Genomic DNA, 24,061 nt, shown 5'->3' on the forward strand with positions numbered 1-24,061 from the left:
TTCTAACTTTTACTTTTATTTTAAAGATTTTTAATACATGACAAATTGTATGCATTAAAATAAAATTAATACTTATTAATTCATATTTTTTCTTTCTCTACCAAGCGAGACCCATCTTTCTGATCAACCGTCGGATCGGGTCCATCTATTTTTTTTTACTTTAAAACGGTGAAAATAGGCAACATGGAGTTAATTTGACCTATTTTCTAACCAGCTTCCGGCCGACCCATATTCCAAATGACCAAGGGATGTTACAAAATGAAGACCTAGATGAGCAAGGTGACATCAATAAAAAATGGCAACAAAACAATCTCCGACGGGCTAGGCGGCATCTTTCACATATCCAACAAAACACAACACAAAGCAGAAATGCAGGCACCAGATCTATTTAAGATTTCTATGATTGGATTCAGTAACTCTTCATCTCTTTCTCTTTGAAGCTATGCTCGTTCTGCATACCTATTGCGTTGCATCCTCTTGAAACCTGGCATCAAAGGGAGCAGAAGAGATTGCATTCGATGCCCCAGACCCGGAGCCCTGCTGCAACTCAATAACAAGCCATCTCACTGCTTTGCTCATTTGCTCTAATCTCACAGCACTAATTGGCGGGAGGCCAGGAACAGGCTGGCCGGACATTGACCCAGTGGCCTCGTCCACCAAACACTCTGACCCAATTCTCTGCTTCACTGACTCGACAAATTCCTCGGCTTGATCGCATGCCACCCTAAATAACTCCCATCGCTGCTTGAAGTTCTCAAGGGCAGCATCGGTCAATGCTGTTTTCTGACTTCCTGATGCTTCTTTAGCTTCTAGAACGCCGGCAGCAGCAACAATAAAATCCTGATATGCGTTACTTAGTGCATCGACATTGCTGTCCATTACCACAATCCTGAGCTATTTTCAGTCCCAGCTGAAATAATATTAAACATCAATCGGTAACAGAAAAAGAGAGAATAATCAAAGATAAACATGAAAATTTGCAGATAGAGAAAGAATCTAAGAAATACATCCAATCCTCATTAAAACTCATACGAGATCTCAGAACATCCAAAAAGATATGTCATCAGTCATCATCATATGTCACACTTCCATAGCAATAACAGTTAACACACACAACATAAAATTACCCCAGTACCTCCATGGCTCCCGATAATTGCGGGGTAGGAGGGGGAGTCGGATGTACGCTGCCAATAACAGTCAACAACACAGAAAATTCCTCCAGAAGGTAAAACAGTAGACTAAATCAATTTAAGTATCAACACTGGTGTACATTGCTAGAATCCTAATCTGCCATAAACAAGTGAAATGGCATAATTCCGCATTAACTTTCAACATAAATCGCTACCAAACAAAGTCAATATACAAGAAAGCCTAGCCTAAGCTAAGTCCCTCTTTACATGTTTTAACGGATACACATCTTTCTCATTAAAATTCACAATATATATTTTTCACATGTTACGGAATGTTATCGAGCAGGTATTATTGATAGTTTTCTATCAATGATCATGTTGACAGCTAATAGTACCTTCTATTGTGCCAGTTACTTCAGTGCTTAACATGACTCGACCCAGAGGCTCACAGAATAGAGAGCTAAAGAAATTGCCAAGGACATGGCACAACACAAGGTACCAGATACTGCATTCCGTGAATCCAATTTTTTTCTTCCCTGTGTCCTATACTATAGCACCGTCTTTCAAAGGTAAACAAATGTTTGGACGAAGGGAGTAGTTGTTTTTAGAAAGCCTATACTATATTTTCTTTAGCTTATGACATTTGTTATGGAAATAATTACGACCTAAGAAACAGCGGCTCTCAGTAACAGAAAACTCAAATAATCGTCATGATACAAGAAAACCGAATGAAATTTTTCGTCTTTTAGAACCTCAAATCATTGAGGACTTCATCATGTTTCTCTAAATCAATGAGCAACATCGTCTTTCACAATCATCCTCCCTACTCCCTACTCCCTAATCCCTAGTGCGACTTCTAGAATCGATAAATTTAATTCTCTAAATCAGTAAGCAGCATAGTCTTTCATCATCATCATCCCTACCGCGATATCTAGACTCGATAAATTTAATTCTCTAAATCAGTAAGCAGCATAGTCTTCCATCATCATCTTCCCTACCGCGATTTCTAGAGAGACTAAATTTAATTCTCTAAATCAATGGGCAGCATAGTCTTTCATCATCATCTTCCCAAGCACTGTTTCTCGACTCGATAAATTTAATTTGTTAACAATTACTCCGTATTTATTGCGCTAGAGCTCAAACCCTAACAAACAGTAATTACTCAATCAGCAAACAAGTGAAATCTAAACCGATTAAACACACAATCAGCAACGATAATATATGATAATACTCACTCCGTCACAATCATTTATTTACCTTTTTTATTCTATGTAAGCGGTAATTCAATCAAAGGTAAACAAATGAACGAGACGAAGAGGAGTAATAATTAATTACTCGTATTCAACTAATCAGAAGAACAAGTACAAACAAAAAATGTAGCAAAATCGAATTTAATTACCGAGATAGTGAATGAAACTCTAGAAAAATCGATTACAAGCTCCAATTCTGTAATTGATTGAAGTTGAAGGACGAGGGAAAAAGTTGATTGAAATTGAAGGATGAGGAGAGGTAATCAGGTAACGGGTCGGAATTGGGGTGGAATTGGGTCCGATTTTACATCGAAATTATTGGGGTTGTCGAATATAAAAATTGGGCCGAATTTAGATTTTATTTCCAAATTCATGTTTCCGAGGCCTTTTTTTTTTGTCGAAAATAACAGACCAATCAAACGAATTTAATAAATCGAATCAATTTAATAAATCAATTAAGTTGAATTAAATGCAGCTGAACTAAACTAAATGCAACTTAAACAAGAGTTAATTTGTGTAGACATGAATTGAATTGAGCTGAGCTGAACTACAACGAGCTCAAATCTAGCCAGAAAGAATAGAGCCTTGAGTTGAATTGAATGAGAATGAGCTGAATTAAAATAAACTGAAATTAAATGTAGAAAAACAGGTAATACTTTGGAGGTTACATATGAGATACTCTGAAATTGATTAATGACTTTCTAACTCTGAAGTCACACAATCAACGCCCACCTAAAAAGAAAACTGTATTATAGAACAATCATGATTATTAGGGGTAAGAAAAATTCAGCCCGGACCGAAATCTATTGGGCCGAAATCGGAATTGAAACTTTTGGTCTTGCCTCCGGTCCAACATTTTTTATATTCCGGTTACCGGCTTGGACTGGAATTTGAAAAAGTGGGCATGTAACGACAAATTCTGGTCCAACTGGTCCGGTTCGGTTAGGTCTTCAACCGGAATTTTTGTAATCCAGTCCGTCCCGATCCATGATTTTTGTCGATTCCAATTCTGGTCCGGTGCCCAACCCTCATGATAGAAGTTCGACTCTAGCCAAGAATATACCATATCTATCACAAATTTTTATTTAAACAGGACATATTCGTCTTAATCTTAAAGACGTGTTAAATCGTATAAATGGATAAGACAAAAGCAAAATGCATAGGGAAAAGCAACATTAGATTCGTCTAATATGTGTTTTTTTGTACAACAGATTTGTCTTATATGTATGTCTTATATATATATGTCTTATATGTACATAGGTGGGGAAGATACTTTACCCGTTTTAATATTTGTCTTCATAGAATTAAATAACAGATGTGTCTTATATATCCGTCTTAAAAAGGAACTAACTGCGTAATCATTCATACCAACCCATCATATCATAACAACAAAAACACAAGCATGAAAAGAAGGAATGACACATAAATTGCATTATTTACTTTTATATATAGATCTAAAATAGTGCTAATTACAAAACTTTTCCTTATTAATGAATGACTAAATGTCATTTATATTATTACCAGCATAATTAATAAGACACGCGTTAGAAAAACCGTTAAATATTAGTACCAAGTACCAACTACCAACTCAGAAGAATGGAGCTCTATGTGGGATACCCTTTCTACTCCTCTTCCTAAATCCAACATTAACCTTATTAGCATTAGCATTAGCATTAGCATTAGCATTAGCATTAGCAATAATACTCTCATTAACCGCATCCAACAAGTCCGGCAATTCCATCTTCCTCTTCTTCTTCTTATTCCCCAAATCTTCACCAATGTCGTCCGAGTTCATAATCGGTTCCATAACCACTTTGCACATAATCGAACAATACATATGGGTATCAATCCTATACCCGCAAGTTTTGCAACACCCGGGTCGACCTATATTCTTCTTATGAGTACCATTATCACTTCTCGACTTGGGAAAATAAACATATCCATTATTAATCGAGAATGGCCGAATTCCAGAAACATCTAGAACACGAGACCCTAATTTCAATTTCAAAATATCTTCACGTTTGTAACCATATTTTCGAGACGTATTGTATGCTTGTAACACTTTATGCCCTTCATGTAGTTTTTCCTTCTCTTTTTTTGTTAGCGATTCGCCTCCACAATCCACACAAAAATACCCTTTTTCGTCCTCCTTTTGCTTTTGTGTTGTGTTGAACTCGGCATTTATCATTGACATCAACCATGCTGGGATTTTGGTTGTCATTTTTTTTTTTCCGATTTTTTTTGTAAAAAAATTAGTCTCCTGAAAGACGGTCTGTCTGAGTCAGACAATTTGTAAACAAGAATAGGTTTCTGTTAGACAATTTATATGGTTTTTTTATAACGAGGGTTTTGTTGTGGTTTAAGGAAACTTGGCTTCCAAGGTAATTTATTTATTTATTATATAATTATTGTTAACTTTAAAGAAAAAAAAATTGTGATACGATTCTCTAGATATTTTCAACTCAAAAGATAGATTTTGTTTATTTCCATTTTTGATTTTTAATTATAATATCATTATGATAGATTTTTTTTATCCCCTATCTAATTTATAATATTAATTATTGTCATTACGGGTTTTTTTTTGGTACAAAGTTAGAAGAAACAAAATAATTAGGAGCATAACTTATCAAATCATTCTTTGTAATCAATCTTCATATTTCCGTGTCATTTGATTCGATGATCACATGCATAAATGCATTCCTTAGATTTTAGTGCATCATGCACGACATGTTGTATACTTCTATCTTGTACCAATATACTCTTAAGTCTCACACGTTTGTTTATTTACCTTTACTTTTTAACATAAACTAAAAAAAAAGCCAATTTAGAGGTGGTGTTGAGTGATACGTGCACATATATGCTATGTAGATGTTACATTACCTTTGAAAAATATTTTCAATATAAAAAGATAAATAAATAGTCGAGACACTCATAAATAAAATAAGTAAATAAATGAACAGGACGTATGGGAGTAGGGCTGTTAATGAGACGAGACAGCTCGCGAGCTATTCGAGATCGGCTCGGTTAAAGTTCAGCTCGGGCTCGATTCGAGAGCTTAACGAGCCAAGCCAGGCAAATGCTGGCTCGACCCGAAAAGCTCGTAAGCGGCTCGAACTTGTGTGATTACATAAGATATTGCTCATATTTTATAAAATTTTATCATGATTATATTTTTGTATCATACATATCAAACGTCTCGCTGATTTGTCAAATATTTTTATATATAACCTTCAAATCTTATTATTGAAAATATCGAAAGAAAAAAAAATAAAAAAAATAAACAGTTTTATATCGGCTCGATTTGGGCTCGAGTTTGGCTCGCTCGCGTTAAAGCTCGCAAGCTTTATAACGAGCACATTTTTTTCAAGCTCGTGTAAACTCGAGATTGGCTCGAGTTCAAGTTTTGGTTATTGAGCACAAACCAAGCAAGGTCAAACTGGACTCGGCTCTGCTCGTTAACACCCATCTGAACTAAGTTACGGAGTTACAATTGTTAGAGTATGGGTCAAGGTTAATCTAATTGCTTGTTTTTTTTATGTGTGTGTTAATTATCTACCTACGAAGTAGTTGCTTGTTATGTTTGTTTTTTATGGGATCTTACACACATGAAAATTTTAATTTAAAGAAATTTAACAATAAAAAATGTCAATTGTCGAAAACTTTGAATGGTTTCAATACCTCACTATAGCCACTATGTGGCCAATTGAATCCCCTCTCGTAACTAGAGGTCCAAGTAATTATATAACATGACGAGTAATTAAGGTGGTAATTTCTATATAATCGCTCTTTCCACTCTTGAAATAATATTAGATCTCTTTTAAAATAGATATATGTGTTTTAAGATGAAAATAAATTGAATTAAATGATGCCCCACTTTAATAGAGCTGACAAACGTTTTGAAAATTCCTAAATATTTTGTTTTGTCGATCTATACTTCCTATTTAACGTTTTAAGTTTGAGAGTTCTTGTGATGGAGTAGTTAATATCAGAGTAATAAAGACTAAAACAAGAAGAAATGGGAGAAGTTTGGGGATCAGTTCTGGTCGTGAAGTGTGGAAATAGGATGTAAGGGAGGGTTTATAAGTATAACCTTCATATGTACGAAGTAGCTAGGAAGGTAATACACTACTTGGGGAAGACGATTAACTATTGCTCCCTTAGTTGATGGACTATTATTAATTTACTATCTCTTTCATTCTATTTTACATTTCTATTTTCAACCACCATCAGTTTCTCCAATTTTCAAACTATTTGGCTCTATTATCCTAAAATATTATCCCAAGCGAGCTCTAAAACCGATGTCGAATCAAAAAGTATGTCAGATTTACATTTTTAAAGTCTCAATGAGACTTGAATTGGCCCAAATAATCCTATATTCGACAAGGGTCCTGCTATACGTCGTCGACAATTTACTAATTATCGTCGACAATTAATGTAAATTTCCAAGTTTGCCCTCCATAACATAACTCCATTTCCGTCTCACTAAAACACAAGTCAATTTCCGTCTCACTAACGTCTCACTAAAATCTTTCAAACAAAAAAAAAAAACGGTTTTCAAAAAAAAAAAGCGGGATTTGTAATTAACAACATGAACGAGAACTTAGCGATTATCGATTACCGCACCAAAAATTAATCTAAGTCAGAAAATGTTTTTTTTTCAAAAAAAAAAAAAAAAAAAAAAAAATTCCTGACGAAAAACATTTTCGTCCAGACCAAGGTCTGGACAAAGAAAATTTTTGTCCAGACAAAAATATTTTTCGTCCAGACCCAGGTCCAGACGAAAAATATTTTCATCCGGATTTTTTTTTTTTTAATTTTTTTTAAAATTTTTTTTTTCCGGACGAAAATATTTTCCGTCTGGACCTGGGTCTGGACGAAAAATATTTTTGTCTGGACGAAAAATTTCTTTGTCCGGACCTTGGTCTGGACGAAAAATTTCTTCATCCAGACCCTTTTTCAACAAATTTTTTTTTTTTAAAAAAAATTATTAATTTCCGTCTTAAATTAGTTTTGGGTGCGTGGATCGATAATCGCTAATTAAAATAAGTTTCAATAAATTAAAAAATTAAAATAAAACGAACTATCCCCGAACGGGATTTATTAGTAATTATTAATAATTTTTTTACGAAAACAAAACAAGACGGAAAAAATATAAAGGGGAGTGTGAGGGAGGAGTAATTTTAGAAGTTCATTAAAATTGTCGACGATAATTAGTAAATTGTCGACGACCTTTAGCAGACAGGTTCGACAATTCGGTAAAATGGCAAAGGCCCAATGGTACAAGTCAAGTGGGCTTTTTAGATGTAATCCATTTATTTCTGTCTTCCTTAGCTCCGGTCCACGGGTGCCTACTTAACACTTTGGCCCAAACACCAAATGCTTCGATGCAAGATCATTTGTACAAGCTGGAATATTGTGGTTGAATTACAACGGTATTGGCCCCATGTTTTCCGGTATGTTTTGTATATTCATGTGGTCGGACGTGTTTGGTGGCTCGTGTCATTTTAGATTTGTTCGTGATTAGGGGTGGACATAATCCGGTTCAGACCAGAAAAATAGACCGGTTCGGATCGGAATCAAGTGGACCGGAACTAAAATTCCGGTCCGGTCTCCGGTCCACCATTTTTCAAGATTCCGGTTTCCGGTCTGGGACCTTTATTTTCCGGTTTGGACCCGAATGCCCAAAATTATGGTTATTTTCATTTTTTTCTTAAAATTGTATTTTTATTGCGGTTCAACCGGTCCGATCCGGTCCACTGGACCGGAATTTGAAAAAGTGGGTAATTCCGGACCAACCAGTCCGGTCCGGTCTTGGACCGGAATTTTTACGGTCCCGTCCTGGACCGGAATTTTTGTAATCCGATCGTCACGGTCCGTGAATTTTGCTGGTTCTGGTCCGGTCCGGTCCGGTATCCAGCCCTATTTGTGATAGATGAACCATCTCAATCAAAACCTTAAGCATGATTGATGCACAACTATTATAATTATTTCTATTACGCCCCTCACTCAACTGCCCATTGGGCTTGAAGAGTAGTTGGAGCACATGTTCCCCCGTACCGTGTGCGACCTATGGTCGCGCTGGCTCTGATACCATGATAGATGAACCATCTCAACCAAAACTTTAAGGTGATGATTGATGCTCAACTTTTATAATTATTCCTATTAGTTTGGATATCTTCTTATGAGGAAATTTGAGGTTTACGTTTTTTTGGTCTAATTTGTCTCTTCGTCACTTTTAACAGGACTTTTCTTTAGATATAAATTTATATTTCTCTTGCAACTATCCCTGGAATACAATCGGCGTTAGAGATTAAAAGTCTACAAATTCTACTTTTTCAAGGAAAATATTTACATAATCATATTTCATGTTGATTCTTATGATTATATTCTAATGTGTATATGAGTGTAATTGTTAATATCCGAAAACATTCGAAACAGACCGTTTTCCTTGAATGTATCCAAGGGTATTAGTAATGCGTCATTTCGAAATAATCAATACATACACGACCCTTTCATCGTTGCCTTTCGGAATTTTCGAGTTCTAATAACAAGAAGTCTAGAACAATAGAGGCCAAGTTGATCATCATAAATACTTGTATAAAGCGGTTTTACACAAGTTTATTGAGTTTAAAACAGATTTCTTCCATAACTACTTTTACCCAGCAATATCATTATACTTGGATCCATTTGACATTACATTTATTTGTGTAAAATCGTCTTACATAGAACAAACGGTTTGATACTTCGATCATTGACCAATTAACATAGAGAGATTGCATATTATTGTGATCACAGATAAAGGTTCTTCCCTTTTTAAAGAGGGATTGTACACGGGATATCTCATGTGTCCCGGCACACATGTGACTTGTTGGAAACACAAATTCTTGTTTCAGACCGCCACTATCCGTCTTAAGCTTAAGACGGATAGTGGCGGTCTTAAGCAAGACGGACTGGGTTGGAAAATATTGCGTGTACTATAGGACATACGACTAGTTTCTACTCCCGTATAAGTTAACACACTTAACAATTTAATGATTTGTGTCAAAATGGTAATGTCCATGATCATAAAATATGAAACACAAAGAAGGTAAAGCATCTAATGTGTATCCTAAATTCTTGTTTAGGACGGGAATAATGGTTTTAAATTTAATTCAGATTAAATAATATAGATAAGACTAAAGGAAAATGTTTAGACATTAAAAAAAAGTTTGTCCTATACTCTTATTTATGTAAATAAAATGTTATTTGGTTCGTTGTAAATATAAAAAGAGATATTTGTTTTTAAGAAAGACTAATCAAATGTGTATACGTGGTTCAAATGAGACGCGAGGAAATGAGGAATCATTATTTATAAAGCACGTATTTTCCGAAGTTACAATATAATGAATAACGGTAATTTTGGTGTAAGTTATTTGATTTATATTTGTTTTTCTTTCTTTCCCTTTCTTTCAACTTTATTTCTAGCAAAAGAACACATTAAATTATGTGATCATTAACAACTTCAAATAAACTACGAGTTGTTTAATGCTCCTCCTAGTCCATATATATAGACATATAGTGGTTTTACCATCGGTTTTCTTTAGCATATCGTTTCTTAAGAAGCTTAAAATTTCCTCGTTTTCATATGCCGCCGTCGCTCGTATTTGACTCTAACAGTCTAACACAATTTGAAACCGTAAAAACCCTCACTTCTCAAACTCATCACTAATTAAACCCGTATTTAACACAAACGTGAACTCATTTGAGTCATAACCCGCCAGGCGCAGCAACCACGAATCCAACCGTTTAATTACCAAGGCCAACTTATTTATTATTGCTCAAATCTAACCCTTATTACAAACTTAAGTAAAGGCAAACTCGTATTTAACCTAATTCATAACTACTCGATCATGACCCGTCCAAACCAATTACCGGACCCCCCGACCCAATTGGCAACTTATCAATAATAAGCACACTAAAATTATCAAGAGGCACGTGGAATCTACCTCGGATGCCTTTATATAAACAGGCTAAAATACAAGAACACAAATGGTGGAAAAATAAGATAAAATAGTGTACAGATCTCTCTTTGATTGTTTATGTATTGATGCACAATACAAGAAGAGACTAGCAGAAACTCCCAAATATACGTTTAAGCCATGCAGAATTGCATATGCATACGACCAACAATAGTGTACTAATTTAATCCACCATTTCCCATACCGCTCGTGCTCTACCGCACCCTTCTCAATTTCTTTGCTCTTTCTTCGATGAATGGATCATTTTTCTTAAGAAACGGTTCATTAAGAAAAAGTCACACGATATCTCTTATTAAAAGTGATGGAATACAATTCTTTAGACTCAAACATAAATAATTATTGTTAAAATACATAAAGAACGAAGTATCATAATTATATACGTAGTGTAGAAAAAAAAATATAAATAGGAAATTAGTTATTACAGTATTAAAAATGTAATTAATAATGCACTACTTTATGTGTAGCTTAGGGTAATTATTTGGGATATGTAGGTGGTGACTGGTGACTCATATAAACCTGTATTTCTCGTCATCAAATTACCCGTTCGCTAACTAGTTTCACAAAAATTCTAAAAGACTTTTGTATGAGGTACGTCCATGTTCTCCAAAATGTAGGTTATGATGGAATTATCAAGATTTTATAGGCTATTATAAGACCGCATTTGAGTCCATATTGGCAAATACGGATTCATGATTGAATAATTTGAGTTATTAAGATTTGGGAGTTATACCGAAAATAACTTATGTCATTGAGGCGGTATCAACCAAATTTAATGGCATGAGGCAATGCTGCCAAGTTGACAATCAAAATGTTACTATAACCAAAAACAAGGTTTAAAAGCTATGGATACAAATATACAATACCATCATCCATAACCGAAGTGGCTTGGGTCTAGTGGTGTCCCGGGGGTACCGTAAGGTACTAACACCTCATCTTGAGGTCTCGGGTTCGACGCCCTAGACGGGAGTACTGAGGTATTGCACGGTGGCCCTTTGGGTCTGTTAAACGGGGTGCCGGCTTTCCGTGCTGCCGCGTATTCCCGAGGTTTGGGCTCGCCGGACTCTCCTTATGATCTCTGGTGTAACGACACTCGTCATAGTTCTGACTAGGCGGATCCAATAAGGTTTGAAAGGAAGTAATTTCCCTTGCTTGCAAAAAAAAAAAAAAATACCATCATCCATATTAAACACTTCATCTAATAATAACAACATAATCCCCTATTTTTATTTATCTAAACTTTTGGCATCATGACTAAATAGGATATCAGTGTAAATGAAACCATTTGTACTCCGTATCTATTACTCCCATTAAATGACAATTACACCAAAATTCGAATGAATGTACAAAATTGTCATGAATAAAAAAGTAAGCAAATGATCAACCTAATTAAAATGACAAATACAAAATGGGTATTTAAATTTCTCTATAACGATCTCACATAAGAGCAACTACTTATAATATTTCTCCATAAAGTGCTAATCTTAATCCTAAACACAAACAATTAGTCTTGCTGAAGATGGGCCGGAGCAAGTGACGGGTAATGTCACTCACAAAACGAATAGGGGGACAAGGTGGGGGCACCCCATGTGTTATACTCTCTCCTTTATTTGGGTTATTTGTGAAAGGAAATGATATCCGTCACTCCAAAGTGACGGATACGTGACAACTTCAATGAGATTTTGTGAAACACAAAAATAATGAAATCCACAAAAGTCGGCACTTAATCTAATACGAGTCCATCAATCTATCATACGACATCGTCTCATATATTAAAACCACAGAATCCAATGCACTCTTCTCTTCAATTCTACTCCCACAAAATTAAAACTATCCGTTGACCACTTTCATTCATTTCCCCCTCAGGCTCTCAGCTACAATCATTCTTCCACTCCAATTAAAAAACTTCCAACTTTACCCCTCATCAATGGCGGACCTCCACCACCACCACCACCACTTCAGCCTCTATCAATGAAGATCACCTCAAACAAAGACCTCACTACTAAACCCACCCCTTCAGATCTCCTTCCCAAAATACCCCTCCCTCGTCGCAAACTTACCAAAACTACCCCTCGCTCTTCCCGACATCCTCGCTCCTCCGCCGCTGGTGGTGGCGGCCCCGTTACTCCTCTCCTCAAGTGGAACTTCAAAACCGCCGCCGTCAAAACCACTGCGAGCACCTCCACCGCGTCCGCCTCCGCCGCCGCAAACAATGTGGCGGAGGAGGACAAGTTGCGGAAATCGAGGCGAGAGAGAAATGGAGGTGGTGGTGTGTCGGCGCGGGGATTAGCGGCTGCGTTGTGGCGGATGCAGACGGAGGCTTTGGCGGCGGCGGAAGCGGAAAATGGTGGTGGAGGTGAAGGTGGTGAGAGACGGCGGCGGTGGAGGAGAGAGAGTGGAGAAGGCGGCGGCAAAGGCGGTGGCGAAGGAGGAGAAGGCGGAGGAGATCGATTAGGGTATAAGGTGTGTTTAAATTATTTGTTTGAGTCACAAGATCTCAACTTGCTCTTACTCTTTTCCAAGGTTTGCTTTGATTGATTGAAATTGAATTGAATTTTATCTAGTATTATTATTTGGTTGTTCTTGATTTACGGATTTTTATTTGAGACCGTTTTAAGCTTGAGACGGTCACTTACTTAATATGCTTGCTGGTTCATTTAATGATAAAAGACGGTTTTGAGCAAGACTAGCTCGTGTTTTATAAAGATGAATATATGCAAATGGTATGGAAGTCACACTTGAAGTGGTTAATTATTTGTTTTGTTCATTTTGGGGGTGTGTTTTGTGTTTGTGTGAGTTAATGTCATTACAGTTGCTACATAATGTCTGTCATTGGACCAGTGATATATTCGCATTGAAGGATGTTTGTACTATCCGTTTTATAGGGAACGTAGAAATCGGGCTGTCTATATGGTATAATGCTTGTAGATGTTAATGCTGATAGTAGTTGCATTTAAGTTGTGAGAATTATTTGATGGTTGGTAATAGTGGCGGAGCCAGGATTTGAACTTGGGGGGACGAACGACTAATTTCATAAGGAAAAAAATTCGAAATATTTAATTAAAAACTCCGAAAATTTCATTCGCAGGGATGGGGGATTGGTCAATTGGGGGATGGTCTAGAAGTGAGACTGCGTGAATGCGTGATCAGAATGCGTATGCTGGAATTATTAAGTAGCTTGACTTGATTTTGAAGCTCAATTTATTTTGTAGTAGTTATATAGTAAACATGATTCGAGTTTTTACTTGATGGAAGAAGTCTGGAGTTATTCGGGTGGTTTAACTTGAGCGTAACATTGTTGGGTTCTGAAATGATTTGGGATCTGATAACATGAATCATCGACTGAAACTCAAACCGTTAATATAAGGTAGCTTGCCTTGATGTTGAAGCTCAAATTACTTTGTAGTTAATATAGTAAATATGATCCAAGTTTTTACTTGGTGGAAAAAGTGTGGCATTATTCGGGTGGTTTAACTTGAGCGTAATATTTTCGGGTTCTGAAATGATGATTTGGGGTCTGATAGCATGAATCATTGTCTGAAAGTCTGAAACCGTCAATATAAGGTAAACCAACGAAATATAATTGAAACAAAGAAAGTCAAGAACACCTTTATGTCAACGCATCCTCATCATGGAGTGTTTCTGATGATGTGTGTAATGTGTGTTCGCTACACTGGGATGCAAAAAGTGAAGTTTTTTATGATGTTAACTCAAAATTGGGAAAATAAATTCTGTTTGTGATCATTGTGTTTTCCCGTGATTTCATGGATTGTTGTGTACTCGTGTGAACTTTGGTGAATCTGTAATTTCTTGAGCATTTGTATTTTTTCTGTTAACGTTATGAGAGTATGAGACAACATTAAGTCTTTGGGTAGCACCACTAGATCCACTATTAACTCTTTTTATCTGATTCTGGCTGCAGCCAGGGCTTAACCATGGCGTTGAACAATTATCGTGTCATCACCGTAGTAGAGAATGTGGTTCTGAGGCTAAGGATCCACCTAGGAGCCCTTGTTCTGTTAACGGTCCCATCGATCAGTATCTCTGTGAGGTATGTCACTTTATCTGGAATGTTCAAAATAACTTCAAATGACTGGAATTAAACTCTCCTCTTTCTTTTGTGATAACTTCTCATGTAGTACATGGCCCTGTTAGAATCCTAGCATCGTTTCATCATTGCGTGTTTTATTTGCCTCGGGTAAGGCCTACCCAGATGGAGAAAGGTTGAAAGAAGAAAGTTGTTGTGGACTTCTAGAGTAAGCTGAGGGGCGAGGGCTGGGTCGTGAGGATAATCTAGTAATTTTTTGTGTAAAAGTTTTAATCACCAGAATCTAATATTCAATAACTGGGTAGTTGAATTACTGTATATGGATCCGTCTCACAAATCACAATAATTTGATCTTGAGAGTCTAATATGAGACCGAGAGATATATATCACGTCTAGTTTGGACCCGTGGTGTGTAAAAAGCTTTGTGCAAACAGAATTCTGTGGTGATGTGAATTTTCATACTGTCATTTTGTCAATACAATGTCTAATGGCGGGATTCATTTTCATGTTCTCCTATGTTAGCGCCAGTCTCCTTTCCAATATGCAAATTACGCAATGGAGGGTGCTACGAAGTGGGATCCTGTTGACTTGAAACCATCCCATGAAAACCCGGATAATACAAAGTTACTTGACCAAAAAGCAAATGCCGCTGTGATCTCTGCTCTCGAAAGAGAGCTTGAGCAGGCTCGGGCACGTATAGAGAAGTTAGAAGTAGAGAGGCGGTCATCAAAGAAGAAAGTCGAACACTTCTTGAAGAAACTGAGTGAGGAAAGGGCAGCGTGGCGTAGTAGAGAGCATGAAAAAGTCCGTGCGATAATCGATGATATTAAATGTGATTTGAACAGAGAAAGGAAGAATCGGCAAAGATTAGAAATAGTCAACTCCAAGTTGGTCAATGAGCTGACAGAAGTAAAGTTGTCAGCAAAGAGATATATGCAGGACTATGAGAAAGAGAGAAAGGCACGGGTATTGATCGAGGAAGTTTGTGATGAGCTTGCCAAAGAAATTGGGGAGGACAAGGCGGAAGTTGATTCTCTTAAAAAGGAGTGCATGAAGATTCAAGAGGAGGTTGAAGACGAGAGAAAAATGTTACAAATGGCCGAGGTTTGGCGAGAAGAGCGTGTTCAAATGAAACTTGTTGATGCCAAAGTAGCTCTTGATCAAAAGTATTCACAAATGAACTATCTAGTCGAAAAGCTGGAAAATCTTCTTAAGTCGAAGGGAGTTGCCTTGGATGCCAATGAGCTGAGAGAAGCTGAATTGCTTCACCGAGCTGCTAAATCGATGAACGTCCAGGACATCAAAGAGTTTAAATATGAACCTTCGAATCCAGATGACATATTTGCAGTAGTTGAAGAAATGGCCATGGCGGAAATTAATGAAAGGGAGATTGAACCATGTGTTGACGACTACAGCCCTTCAAGCCATGCAAGTCATGCTTCCAAAGTAAGAGCTGTTAGTCCTGAAATTAACAGCCAAAGAAAAGACATTCATAGACTTTCAAATATGTATGCCCATCCAAGTGGCGACATGGATGATGATGGGAGTGGTTGGGAAACTGTCAGTCAAGCAGATGACCGCGGTTCTTGTTATTCGCCCGAGGGAAGCCTCATGTCGGTCAATAGGATGTGTCGGGATAGTAATGCTTCTGGTAGTTGCACAGAATGGGAAGAGCGGGCTGGTGATGAGACACCAATTACCGAGATTAGTGAAGTTTGCTCAGTTCCCTCGAAGCCACAAAGAAAGGTAAAATCAATATCGAGGCTTTGGCGATCAGGCCATAATAATGGAGATAATTGCAAGATAATATCCGTTGATGGTGTGAAGGGAAGGCTTTCTAATGGAAGAGTCTCCTCCAATGGGGCTACGATGTCACCTGATCGTGGGTCAGGTAAAGGCGGAATTGACTCATTAGATATGGTCGGTTGGAGCTCGCCCGAGACTGGGAATCCTAATATCAATAGGGGGATGAAGGGTTGCATTGAGTGGCCTCGTGGAGCGCAGAAGAACAGCTTAAAGAATAAACTCCTTGAAGCGAGGATGGAGAGCCAAAAGATCCAACTCCGGCAAGTTTTAAAGCAGAAAATATGAGTACAAGGGAACATGATGAAAGCTTATGTAAGTTATCCATCCATCTTTCAAGAAGCTATTAGATGAGTAATAATCAATAACTTTCCGGTAATTATCGCGATTTGCCAATGTCGACTGGGTAATTGTTGTTTATGTACTCGCTGCTAGAAATTTTGTTATCTACTCCTCGACACACATTTGAAGTGAAATAAGATGTAAGCAAACTTCAACTGTGTTGTCGGAATAGCAGATATCGTAAAATCATCTGTATTTGAAACTCATGAAACAGTTCCGAAATTGACAGTATATTACCACTTCATTCAAGTACAGTTCGCAATTTTATGGATCATTGCTCATTTTAGACCCTTATTAACGTTCAAGTAAAATTTATTTGAGTTGATCAATCGAATAAGAAGGAAGTTTATGATGAGCATAGTTACTTAGCATTGTGGTGTTTACAGTTCGGATTAGAAAATAAAATGATAGCGTTTTTAAGAGCGAACCACCCCTTTCAATAACTGTATTTGCTTTATAAATAAACAAATTGTTAGCTGTAGTTTTTAAAAACTGAGTCTGATCTAAAACCCAAATAGGACAGAGTGCTTTGAAAGCCACGAACCGGCCTTCCCAATGACGGGTCTATCGTGTTCATACCCGATAGCTTCAGTTTATGATCTTATAAAAAAAAAAAAAAAAAAGAGTATCTCCAGTTTCCTAATATGAGATAGCTTCAGTTTATGGAAATACTTGCCAAATCTCACGTGTATATTAGTATATATATTACCCCACCCTAGAACCAAAATAAGAAACACAAAATTGTTGGAGACAAAATTCGTTTGCTTTTACAATTTAGAATATTGTCAAGAATTATAATGGAGGACAATCAGGAAGACAAATATGAGCTGCCACCGTTAGCAGAAGGACCATGGTTAATCGCGACACACAAGAATAATAATAAGTCAAGAATAATAAGAAGTCTAATAAACCCGAGAAACAAACATTCCGTACAAACACTAATTCGTACATCAAGACAATCCCTGAATTAGACCAAAACGTTATTGTCGTTGCGTCTCAAGGCTGGTTGATCTTGAGAGACCGCAAAGATTGCAACATCTATTCTCTTTGGAATCCAGTTACCTCCCAGTTTTTACGTCTCCCGAAGTTATTACCAGCCTCTGAACTAGAAGATGATAAGCAACCCTCAGTTTGCCTCTTGACGGAGTCCCTTGACCTTGATAATAATTCCGATACATGTATGCTTGTGTTATTTTACGATGAGGGGATAGTGATCTCGTGCAGACCTACGATGAGCCAGAATTGTAGTTGGGTCAAGCAAAGTCTTGAGCTTGATGGTATTAGCAATGTTGAAATAACGGTAGCTTGTGCATTTGGAGGGGTTATATATGGTTATGCTTACGGTGAAATAAAAGATCCAGTTGATGATCGAGAATATGCACATACATTTGTGCGTATAAATGTTACCCAGGACAGTTCGAGTTCAATCAAGTTAGAGCTTATGACTGAATATTTTCCGAACTCTAAAATCAATTTTCAGGTCTATTCAGTGAAAAACCGTATGGTTGAATCTTGTGGTATCTTGTATTTTATACATGTCATGTTTCGGGGTTCCGATGATGAATACATGGATATCATTAAGGTCTTAGTTTGGAGACTAGATTTCTCCCAGATGGAGTGGGTCAGAGTCGAGTCTCTGGGAAATCGTGCATTTTTAATAGACGGTAGTAGTTGCACCTGGTGTTGGGCAGGCTCTAGATCATCGTCAGGTGGTTTCATTGAAGAGAATTATATATACTACGCTGAGACAAACAAGCAAAAAGTATATTCATACAATCTACAAGATGATAGTCACACTCTTTTATTGCCTCATTCCGCTCCTCTCCGGTTTTTTGATGGTCCTAATTGGTTTATGCCCTCGAATCCCCAAAGGTACGAACTTTTCTGTATGTTCTATTTAGTACAGAGTACTTCGTATTTACTTACCTTACTGCTTGCGCCGTGTTTGATTTACTTTGAAATTGGCAGATACTTACCAAACTATGAAGGGAATCATAACAATACAAAAACAAAGAACATTCAAAAAACAAATCAAGAGTTTCAAGAAAAAGTGGAAGATAATACCACCGAGTTGTCATCGGGAACACTGCTTTCTGAACTTCCTCTTGATATCTTACAATCAATTGCAAAGTATCTGATTTTGTTCGATTACATGAATCTTCGCGTTACTTGTAAGAATCTTCACAAGGCAAACCCTCCTGCGCAATGGCGAGCTAATGGTCAGTACCCTGTATTGATGATCTATAAGGATTTCAGCAAAACATATGAACTGTTGGATCCGATTGAGAACGTTTCACGGACTATTGCAGCATTGAACGAATCCCCTGAGATTCTATCAAACATAGAGAGTTGCAAGGATGGTTGGTTTCTATTGAGTTCGGGACGGTACCTAGAGTACTTGAATCCTTTCAAAAACGAGACCCTGAAGTACCCTCCTTGTATTGCACCATGTCCAAGATTTGGATTCTCAACTTGTCCTACCTCTTCGGATTGTTTGACTGTTGGAATTTATAATTTCTTCTCCGCGATCTTAATCAGCTGTTTTGATGCTGCAGTTGGAGAGTGGGCCTATATTGAAACGGAATTGAACTATGACAAGGATATCAAAATTCTCCGTAATAATAAATCCGGTCCCATGTATCATAAAAATGCGTTCTATTTTCCCGGGACGGATGGCTCCATTGCGGAATTAAAATTTGTACAAGGAGAAACAAGTTGGAAAGTTTACGATCATCCTTTTGATGAGAAAACCAAGTTCGAATCCTCTTATTTAGTTGAACATGAGGGGGAATTAGTTTCGGTTTTTATCGGAGAAAATGGAAATTGGGTCAAAGTGTTTAAATTTGACATTCTAGGCAAATGTTGGATGAAATTAGATAACTTGGGAGGGCACGCCTTTTTTGTTTGTTCTGCATCGTCTTTTTCAGTTAAGACGGAAAAAAGCGAGATGAGAAATAGAATATATTTGCCACGGCGTAAAGAGAATGAGGTTGTCTTCTATTCGTTTGAAACGGGCAAGTATCACACTCCGAGAGGTGCTAATTCTATGGACAATTTCGATGGCACGAAGGCCCAATCATTCTGTTGTTGGGGTAGTATGAGTCTGTGAATTGTGATGTTTAAATTACCATCCTTTTAGTAGTAGTGATAATTAGGGTAACAAATTATGATCATTGCGCTTCACTTGAACGGTTGGACAATTTCATGTTATGCCATCTCAGACAATCTCTCTATTACTAAGTGAATAAAAATTCTCTTAGTTTTCCCTCTAAAAAGTATCTAGCTAAATAAGGTAATAAATACAATTTTCTTTCATTACATTATCATCTTTTCAATAAATATATTCTTATAAATAAACTCTAATTTATAAAATAAATTCATAATTATGATTTTTACATTAAAATAAAATAAAATAAAATTGATATAAACTATAAAGTATAAGTTGTTAAATTTTTCAGTAATGCAATAATTATTACTGTAGAGAATAATTTGACACATGCTTACTATTAGTTTCGTGACAAAAAAAAAACATTCACTAAAAAAAATTCACAACTTAAATAAATTTTTTTATTAGTTTTCCATTTTAATTTTTTTTGTTTCATATCAAAATACAATGGAGTGAACTGATAAATAGTAATGAGGTGCAAATTTTAAAAGTATAAATCCTCATATATACTAAGGGGGCGTTTGGTTCAATAGCATGGAATGGAATGGATTGGAATATGAACCCATAATGGTATGGGGTTCTAAATCCATTCCTTTATAAACTTGTTTGGTTCATCTAAAATTGTAGAAGGGAGGAATGGAGTTAGATACCAAGGGGGAAGTTGGGTATGGGATTCTAGGGGGTTGGAATGGAGTTAGAATCCATTGGGTATCTAACTCCATTCCAAAACACTCCAACCAAACATTGGAATGGAGCAAATCCATTCCAATCCATTCCAAGAGAGCCAACCAAACACCCCCTAAGAGAATACAACTTTTCTAAAGTTTTTCCTTCGAAGTGCTCAAACTTATATATGGAAACAAATTAGATTTTCATTTATTAAACTAATTTTCCATTTAAAATAATTTATACATAAAAAATGTATCTCCTATTATTAACTTCATGACGAAAAAAGAATTTTTTTTAAAATAATTTGATGTAGTTAAAATATTTTCATAAAAAACACAATTTATGGAATTATTCAATTCTGTTGATTAGTTTTTATATTAGTTATTTTTTATAAAAATTCGTGAGATATAAATGAAAAATCTATAACTAATACACTAAAAATTAAAAGACCTATATTTACCGCGCATTTGCGCGGGATCTACACTAGTTCTTAGTAATAGCTTATTAAATTTATAAGATAGCTTATTAAATTTATAAGATGGCTTATTTAAAACGTTGTTTTTTATTACCGGTAGTTTATTGTCCAATTACTTTGAAGAGACCGTCCTCACCAAATTTTAAATTTATAAGAAGTTTTATTGTGTGTTAATTAATTGAATTTAATATTTTAGTGCAAGTTTAGTTGAAATATTTCATTTTAGTCAAAGTTGTGGTGCGTATTTTATATTTAATGCATCTAAACTTAAAGTAGTTAAATTCACAATTGACCTAACTAGGGGCGTTAATCACACTTAAGCGAAAAAGTCATAATACACAATTTAAATACTGAACTTGTACTTTAATCTTTACCCACTAGTTTTATACCCATGCAAAATTGCACGGGTTTGTATTTAGGACGGTATGAATGTTTTTTTATGAATATTTTATTTTTACATTTCTATTGTAATTATCTAATAGTTCTGTATCAGTGATCTACATGTTTAATATTGATCAGTGATCTAATTGGAAATGAACATTCTCCACCTAAATAGGATGTGTTAAAACCACAACTACCGGGTGAACGTTCATTTCCAGTTACAGACGGATTAACATCCGTAAGAGTTTCACCATATTCGGCACATAGATCTCTCACTAAGCGCTCAACAACATCGTACTATCTAGTTTTAAAAATTATTTAAGTTATTGAATTTATTCGCATTGTTTGTAGAAATTAATTTCATTAATTTGTGTAATATATTCCCATTATATGTAATTTTATTATTAATTATGTAATTCATTCCGATTATATGTAATTTATTTCATTCATTCTGATTTGTAATTTTATTATTAATCATGTAATTTCATTTATTCCGAGTGTATGTGATTATTTCATAATTTTTTTTAAGACGGAAATTATCGCATAATTGTATTGGCAGACAATTTGAAGAAATAAATTCTTTCCACACCAACGGGACCCACCATAACCTGAATTTCCAAAAAAAAAAGGTTATGTAAATGAGGTGGCGCATCCTCCATTCAGCATTGTCTTCTGAATTAATAAAGATAAGATTACTTAATATAAGTAAGTATGTGTTTTTAAATAATATTCTTTTTACTTTATTTCGTTGCCTATATTATGTTTAAATTATTTTTTTCATTTATTTAAAACTTATTTTTAATTTTAAAAAATCCCATATTTTGAATGTAATCTTCCCCTTTTTTGAAGTTTCTTTATTTTATTTTTTTGACAAAACAATAGAGTATTTCTAAGAACGGAAATCAAATCTATTAAATTTAAATGACTTGGATATTTTATAAAGAATATTTATCAATTAAATTCCTAAATCTTATTTTTATATAAGTTTTTTATGGTTTAATGGCATACTTTTCCTATACTGAATTGCAGGATTTTTAAAGAGAATTTTTTGAAATAAATTGTTAAATTTAGTTTTCGGATTTTTTTGAAGATTTTAAAACAATTTTTTCAAAAAATATAAGTAATTTTTAGATTTTAAATATTTGTAATCACTTTCTTGAGATCATTTAAAAGAATTAGATTATATTAATTCAAATTAGATTAGCTTAGATTATACAGAGTATTAATACATTGATTTTATTATAAAAAAAACGTGCAAAATAAACTCAAAATCGTTTTCTTCGGAGTAATTTTTCAGATTTGAATTGGGTGGAGGAGATGAGAGAAGAGAAGGTAATTAAATGGTGTATAGAACATGATGGGTCCTATATTGGCCAAATTTCTGAAAATTTTCAGCCAATGGAAAGCCTTGAAAGAACCTAGCTTTTATACTAGGTAGATATTACCTAATTTAAATTTTTCTTATGTAAAAGTCCATATAGCAAGGTTGAATAAGCAAAGTCTAATTTCCTCAAAAAAAAAAAAAAAAAGAATAAGCAAAGTCTAAGGTAGATGTAAGCATATCACTCCGAAATTGGACAAGATAGTATCGAACTTAATCGGATCGAAGATTACAAAAGTAAGTTATGTGAACAGAAAAACGGACCTAAAATTTTCGGTAACGGAGGACGCTAAATTCAAGTGTTTTGGGTCAAACTAATTTAGAATTTGATTATTCTTTCAACACAATTCCCATTAAGACGTCGCTATCCATATTGCTTTTCTTTATGAATTCTTATAAGACAAATAAAATGCTTTTTTTACCGTAACTGCGACGTTCTTTTTCAACTTGAGTTATTCGGTTGGTGAAGGAGAAGTAATTGGGCATGGTGGAGTGATCAGAGTCGGTGGTTGGGTCGGTCGTTGCTGAAGGGGTGGCCGATGAGAGTGGGGATTGACGAATTGTGTGTGTAGCCGTGTAGGTGATGGTAGCTTTGACCTATTTATCGATGGAATTGAGAAAGAGTTCTTAGATGTGGTTTTATTATAATTGGTTTTGTTCAGCTAATGTATCCTATTGGGTACGTCCTATACTATAGAACGGTCTTATAGAAGAGTTACATTGATAGTCAGGGGCAATCTTTGAAAATATAAAACCAATTATACAACAATCTAAAGTTTGGTAAGAGAATCAAATGGAGCTTATGTCAAAATATGAAAGAAACAGCAAATACATTGGCCACAATGTTTGTACTCGTATCAAACATACCAGAATAAGCATCACCAAGTCTGAAGAACTCTGTAACCTAGAGCAGACAACAATGCGCTAGCAAAGCCAAGCTTCACCACATCAAGACAGAGCCAAGGAGTACTACATAATTGAAACTCACAACCTCCCATATTAAAGACCTCCCATATTAAAGACACTGTTTGGAATATTTGCCCAAGTTCTACTTGGAATATTTCAAAATAATAGGCCATAACCTTTCATGCCAGAGCAGCAGATAACAGCCACTTTGTAAGGTTTAAATATTATTGCAACCACATTTTGAGGCGGCCTCATTTATGGTGTGATGATCAAGACTTTTACATCAATATACCATGCTTTATTTACACATTTTCTCAAAAAAGAGCTCTAGATATGTCAGACCTTTTTTTTTTGGGAATAGGGATAAATGATGTAAATGGAGTACCACTAAATTAAATTATGATACTCCTTCTGTCTCAATTATTTGTTTACCTTTGATTAAAATACCTCTCATAAAGAATTAAAAGGGTAAAAAAAGTGTGGGACGGAAAGAGT

At 35.7% G+C, this 24,061-nt stretch overlaps 3 protein-coding genes across 6 annotated transcripts; 1 reads left to right on the forward strand and 2 right to left on the reverse strand.

The window, feature by feature from the left end:
- Positions 1-269: 269 nt before the first annotated feature.
- Positions 270-2,709, reverse strand: LOC141657059 (mediator of RNA polymerase II transcription subunit 32-like). Its single transcript, XM_074464169.1, has 2 exons — positions 2,530-2,709; positions 270-910 (listed from the first exon to the last, which is right to left on the reverse strand). Exon 2 carries the CDS (start codon positions 877-879, stop codon positions 460-462), a length of 420 nt encoding a protein of 139 aa, XP_074320270.1. The 5' UTR covers positions 880-910; positions 2,530-2,709; the 3' UTR covers positions 270-459.
- Positions 2,710-3,968: 1,259 nt separating this feature from the next.
- Positions 3,969-4,601, reverse strand: LOC141655053 (uncharacterized protein At3g50808-like). The gene has a single exon (XM_074462152.1). It carries the CDS (start codon positions 4,599-4,601, stop codon positions 3,969-3,971), a length of 633 nt encoding a protein of 210 aa, XP_074318253.1.
- Positions 4,602-12,128: 7,527 nt separating this feature from the next.
- Positions 12,129-16,837, forward strand: LOC141657060 (uncharacterized). Of its 4 annotated transcripts, none has more exons than XM_074464171.1 (3): positions 12,129-12,858; positions 14,318-14,446; positions 14,966-16,837. In XM_074464171.1, the coding sequence occupies exons 1-3, from the start codon at positions 12,367-12,369 to the stop codon at positions 16,532-16,534; spliced, it is 2,190 nt and encodes a 729-aa protein (XP_074320272.1). In that variant the 5' UTR covers positions 12,129-12,366; the 3' UTR covers positions 16,535-16,837. The 4 variants fall into 4 exon arrangements, with proteins under 4 accessions (XP_074320272.1, XP_074320274.1, XP_074320271.1 ...); XM_074464173.1 differs by having other exon boundaries at positions 12,201-12,918; XM_074464170.1 differs by having other exon boundaries at positions 12,204-12,918; positions 14,972-16,837.
- Positions 16,838-24,061: the final 7,224 nt, after the last annotated feature.

This window comes from Silene latifolia, chromosome 5, assembly GCF_048544455.1.
Source record: "Silene latifolia isolate original U9 population chromosome 5, ASM4854445v1, whole genome shotgun sequence".
In the NCBI taxonomy this organism is placed as follows: Eukaryota; Viridiplantae; Streptophyta; class Magnoliopsida; order Caryophyllales; family Caryophyllaceae; genus Silene; species Silene latifolia.